The sequence below is a fragment of the Colobus angolensis genome, unplaced genomic scaffold (genome assembly GCF_000951035.1).
Source record: "Colobus angolensis palliatus isolate OR3802 unplaced genomic scaffold, Cang.pa_1.0 Scaffold178, whole genome shotgun sequence".
In the NCBI taxonomy this organism is placed as follows: Eukaryota; Metazoa; Chordata; class Mammalia; order Primates; family Cercopithecidae; genus Colobus; species Colobus angolensis.
Window position 1 is genome coordinate 4,439,411 of NW_012114910.1, and position 5,751 is coordinate 4,445,161.

A 5,751-nucleotide genomic window follows, 5' to 3' on the forward strand; every position below is an offset into this window, starting at 1 on the left:
GATTGGCCTCCCAAAGTGCTGGGTTACAGGTGTGCACCTCATTTTAAGGCTGGATGGTGTTGAAGACGACACTCGCTCCCCTGCCCTGTCAAAAGCCTTAAGCAGGAGAGTGAGCAGAGGGAGGGCTCTTGGAAAGCCCACCTGGCGCTGATGGGAGAGTGCACCGGGAGTGAGAGCAGGCAGCAGACAGCCAGCAAGGGGCCCTGCTGTGTCAGAGAGAGCAGCAAACCCTCCAGACCAACAGGTGGCTTGACCTAGGGGACGGAGGTCAGGGTGGGCAGGAGGATGTGGGCAGGAGGGATGTGCACAGGATGGGTGCTGGGCCTGCAGAGTCAGAGGGGAGGCTTGAGGGATGAGGGATGAGGAGTCCCAAGCGTGACTCCTAGAGCTGCGCCCGGCAGCAGAGACAGGCCAGTTCTCTTTTCTGGCCTCAATTCCCTCACCTGCAAAATGGGGCTGCAAATGGGACTCCCACCCTAAAGAGGTGACTGAGGAGTAGATGCCTCCGAGCCCCTGCCCCAGTGCCTGGGTACAGTGGGCGCTCAGTCAGCCACAGTGAGGATGAGAAGGTGGAAGAAGGAAAGGTCCAGCGGGGAGTTACTCACCGAAGGGTGTTCCACCTCACCCTGGGCTGTGCCCACTAGTGACACAAAATGCCCATGGTCCAGCTGTCCACCCCCAGGCCCTTGCTCCCAGCTGGGAACAGGTGGGTCGCTTGCATCCAAGGTGGCAGCTTTGTAGAGTGGTTAATTGTACTGAACATCTCCTCCCAGTATAGATGACCTAACCTCAGCCACCATGGCTGTGGCCGTCGCTTTCTGCCGTGAGCTCTGTCCTGAGGGGGAGCCACACCTTTACAGAGATGTCCCAGGCTGATTTTGGTGGCTCATGTCTAATCCTAGCACTTTTGGAGGCTGAGGCAGGCAGACTGCTTGAGCTCACAAGTTTGAGGACCAGCCTGGGCAATATGGTGAAACCTCCCCTCTACAAAAAAATACAAACGTTAGCTGGGCATAGTGGTACACACTTGTAATTCCAGCTACTCAAGAGGCTGAGATGGGAAGATCGGTCAAACCCGCGAGGTGGAGGTTGCAGTGAGCTGAGATTGCTGCACTCCAGCCTGGGCGGCAGAGCAAGACCTTGTCTCGAAAGAGATGTGCCAGAAGCCAGGGCAGCCCAGGCAGGCAGGAGGGGAGTCCCTGAGAGCCGCTGTGGGGTGGAGAGTATCAGGGATGGGGTCAAGATCTAACGCTTCCCCATGTCACCAGTGGCCCTGTTACCCATTCCCATTCATAGCCCCGCTTCTGAGCCTTGACTAGGCCATGCATTCATTCACTTCCTCATTCATTTAACCCATCACAAGGAGGCAGAGAGGGACTTGAAGGCTCTTTCTCTGCAAAGGGGAGAACACAATTTCTGCATGGAATTGAGCTCTGTGACCCTATCCTTTCTGAGACCCAGTGTTCCCACAGGCACAATGGGGGTAGCTTACATCCAGATTTCATATGAGAAATAATAAATAAATATGTGTGGCATGTCTAGCCTGGGCCTGAACAGGTGTCAGTGACCCCTGTGCCTAGCTATGGCTATTGTTAGGGGGGAAGCCAGCATGGCAGGAAAGGAGTTAATAATCTGGGATATAGAGCTTTTAAGGGGTCACAAACCCCCCAGACATCAGAGCTAAAATTTGAGCATATGTTGGCTTTTCTAGGGAAACAGAGCTGGCTTTCTCTAGATTCTCAAAGGGGCTTGTGCCCCAATAAACTAAGAACTCTCCTCCCTGGGGCTAAGACTGGCACATCCGTCACTGGGCAGCTCGGGGAAGGGAGGGTAAGCAGAGCAGGGCGGGGGTGGGGCAGGGGGACAGCTGTCTGGGACCTCCTTCTGCAGGGCCCTCTGCCGGAGGAGCTCGAGCTGCCCAGCAGTGGGAAGGGCACGCTTCCTTGGCAGCAATACTCCTTCCCAAATGACATCCCGCAGGGAACCGCAACATGTGAGCCAAGTACGAGTAATGAAGGAGGATTCCTTAGAAATTCCAGTAGCATGAAGAATAACAACTTTTACAAAGCGAGCATTTGTGGAGTGCTTGCTGGGTGCCAGGGGCTCAGGGTCCCGAGCTCCTACAAATGCGAGGTCCTGCATCCTCCCCCAGTGCCCTCCTGCCCCGTTCTGCCCAGCCTGAAGCGCAGAGGGTCCCCACAGACCCAACAGCGTGGAAGACAAGGAGACTATGTGCCATGTCGTTGGAAGATTCCTCCAGCCGGGAACGGTTTGGGGTAAAGCCAGAGTTTTGTGGACATCGCGCCTATGTCCTCTCTCTGTTGGTAGCCCAGCGGCAGAAGCACCCAGCTCCGGGACAGCCCAGGGGTCTGCAGAGTTGGGGGTGCTGCTCCGTCCCGCTAAACGCTGCTTCGCGCGCCCTCTGATGGCCAGAACCAGTATGACGGGGGTTTGATCGGCCCGTTTTGGGTTCTGAAACTTGCAGGCAACAGGTGATATGGAGGTGCAGGGTGGCCTGCAGCCCTGCCCAAGACCCGGCAGCTATCAGAGGCAGAGCCCCTACCACACTCCCCAGCAACCTCTGCTTCCTCCTTCCTGCACGCATTGCACGTTACCTGCCTGTCCCCCCAGTGGACCACGAGCCTCTTGAGGATATGGGCAAGTCTGTTCAGTTGCCCACGGCAGACAACAGTGGCTGTGAAGGCTTTGACAGCTCCCTTGCTGAGAGTCCACCATGTGCCAGGCTGTCTTCTAGCATCTCATTTTGTCCTCATGGTCTTCTGTGAGGGACATTCTATTGCCATCCCCATCTTACGGAGAAGGAAACTGAGGCTTGGAGAGACAGAGAAAAATTTGTCCAAGTTATGAAGCTAGAAGGTGGCTGAGCCCAGCCAGCCTGGTCCGGAGCCCGTGTTCTATCTAGGACGCTGCAGAAATAGCTGGTGCAGGAAAGCCTGCGGGGACTGCCTGGTCTCTAGGCCCTTCTGACCTCACCTTTGCTGACCCAGGGGAGGGCTCAGCCCGAGGGGTGGACAGGTGTCAGAGGGACCCTTGCTGCTCTGTGATAATCACACACAAGCTTGGTGGCTTCATGCCTTTTGAGCTGCTGTAGTAAAATACATGAGACTGGGTAACTTATAAAGAACAGAAACTTACTTTTCACTGTTCTGGAAGCCGGGAAGTGCAAGATCAAGGTTCTGGCATCTGGTGAGGGCTGCTTTCTGCTTCTAAGACAGTGTCTTGAATGCCACAGTGTCCACTAGAGGAGAGGAACACTGTCCTCATATGGCAGAAGGCAGAACGGCCAAAGGACATGGAACTCTTCCACCAGAACCTTTTGTAACAGCTTTAATCTATTTATGAGGGCAAAGCCCTCGAGGCCTAAACAGCGCCCAAAGGCCCTACCTCCCGACACCATTGCATTGGGAATTAAGTTTCCAGTGCATGAATTTCGGGGGACACATTCAGACTAGAGCACTCAGGGCATTTCCTATGCTTTTTACCACACAGTAGGACCGACTCCCCCATACCTCCCTTCCAGAAGGTTCACAAGCCTGCGTCAGAGGGTTAACTGCTGGTGGATGACATCTCAGAGAAGCAGACAGCGCCCAGCTCTTGCACGTACCAACTAGTGACCATGGGTGTGCCCTTTCCCTTTGGGGGCCTCAGTTTCACTATCTGGAGAATGGATGGGCTGGGGAGGGGTGGGTCAGAAAAAGTCATCCTCAAGATATCTTCCAAACTTGATGTTGCTTTTGCTTTTCATAAGCCTACATGGCAGGTGACAGCAAACGAAAAGACTGGAAATTGAAAGAACACTGAAGGAAATGAAGGGAGCGCAGTCATTAGGAGTTGGAAGACCCTGGTCTGGCCTCCTGCCAACTCTTCCTGGAAATCCCCTAGAGCCTCAGTTTCCACATCTATAAATGGGAATGGCAACATATCCCTAGTGACACAACCGCACCTAATAGTATCCGTGAACCTGCTCTGCAAATGGCAACGTGCTCTACGCGTGCAGGAGGTGGTTTTTCTTGCATAGATGAGCTGTAAAGGGTTTCTGTCTTTTGCACAACGTGCATCTATCAGAGGCGTCTGAGCCAGACCACTCAGGGGCTGCAGAGTGGGGCCTATGATGACCCATGTTCCCTTTCTCCTCTCTCTCCAGTTATATTCGCTGTTACTACTTTGCTGTGAAGACCCTCATCACCATCGGGGGGCTGCCTGACCCCAAGACACTCTTTGAAATTGTCTTCCAGCTGCTGAATTATTTCACGGGCGTCTTTGCTTTCTCTGTGATGATTGGACAGGTATCGGGGCACCAGCCCGGCTTCCCACCCCACCTGACCGCAGGGCCCCCTCCCACTGTTGCCAGAAATGTCACCCTCTGCGCCCGTTCCTTTTGGATTAAGCCTGGGAAAGAGCACTGGACTGAGAGTCAGGGGCCTGGAACACTGTGCTCTGTGCGGTGGAGGGGGGTGGTGGTGAACTCGGCCCTATTCCCTCTCTGAGGTTATTCTCATTTGAAATGTCAGTTCCTCTGGGTGCACTGGGCTGAATGGTTTTCTACAGAGACTGAGGGAGAAACCCCTGGTGTTGCTGGTGTGTGCCGGGGCAGCATCTTACATTCTGGTTGAGACACGAGGTGACAGTCAGAGGTCCTCAACGTTACTTTTGAAGGGCCCCGCCCCGAGGAACAGCACACTGGCTTCCTGTTTCCTCCCGCATGGAGTCAAAGTGGCCGCCGTCACTGAGGGACTGTGTTGTACCAGAATCAGCCCAGCCCAAGGAGCTTTCCCCACTGATGTGGTCCCAGGGACCTGAGGCCACCAAGGGGCTGGCAGTCTCCCTCCCTTCCTCTTCCCCACATCCATGCAGGCTTTCTCTGTGTGAGGACATCTGCCTTCCCTGCTCCCAATGCCCCGCCAGGAGCACATGCCCCTGGTCTGTGTGAAGTGACACATCCAAAACCCATGGAATAGCCCCCACTCCCATGACCCAGTGGCTTCCTTGACCTCCCCTAACCTTTCCCCCTAGATGAGAGATGTGGTAGGGGCCGCCACCGCGGGACAGACCTACTACCGCAGCTGCATGGACAGCACGGTGAAGTACATGAACTTCTACAAGATCCCCAAGTCCGTGCAGAACCGTGTCAAGACCTGGTATGAGTACACCTGGCACTCACAAGGCATGCTGGGTAAGATGGTCACACCCTGACAGCCACCAGCTCCCAGCCAACTCCTGTTGCCTGGTGCCCGGTGCCCTGCCTTCGGGGCACCTTCCTTGTCCTCTGTGTCTCTGAGGCCCTGAGTACTGGGGCCTCTTTTGGCTGTGTCCCCAACCTTGATGTGAGAGGGGCCCAGTGGGTCCCCTGAAATGCCTCCAGCAGGGCTGTCATGAGATCCCTGGAGACTTGGGGGGCTTGTCTTCTGTGTGCCTGCCCCCCTCACTTCACCCACCTTGAAATGCATCCCCATCCAAGAGTGAAATGCAGTGTGTGTGTGTGTGTGTGTGTGTTTATTTATTTATTTGACATGGAGTCTCGTTCTGTCACCCAGGCTGGAGTGCAGTGGAGCAATCTCAGCTCACTGCAATCTCCATCTCCCAGGTTCAAGCGATTCTCCTATCTCAGCGTCCCAAGTAGCTGGGATTACAGGCATGTGCCACCATGCCCAACTCATTTTTATATTATTAGTAGAGATGGGGTTTCACCATGTTGGCCAGGCTGGTCTCGAACTCCTGACCTCAGGTGAT

At 54.8% G+C, this 5,751-nt stretch overlaps 1 protein-coding gene across 1 annotated transcript in view; it reads left to right on the plus strand.

Annotated features, from left to right (window-relative positions):
• The window catches only part of CNGB1 (cyclic nucleotide gated channel beta 1), a 111,862-nt gene that overhangs the window by 78,440 nt on the left and 27,671 nt on the right, over positions 1–5,751 (plus strand). Inside the window, exons 25-26 of the mRNA XM_011938876.1 lie at positions 4,166–4,307; positions 5,035–5,194. Of these exons, the coding sequence (XP_011794266.1) occupies positions 4,166–4,307; positions 5,035–5,194 (302 nt within the window). The remainder of the gene's footprint in view (positions 1–4,165; positions 4,308–5,034; positions 5,195–5,751) is intronic.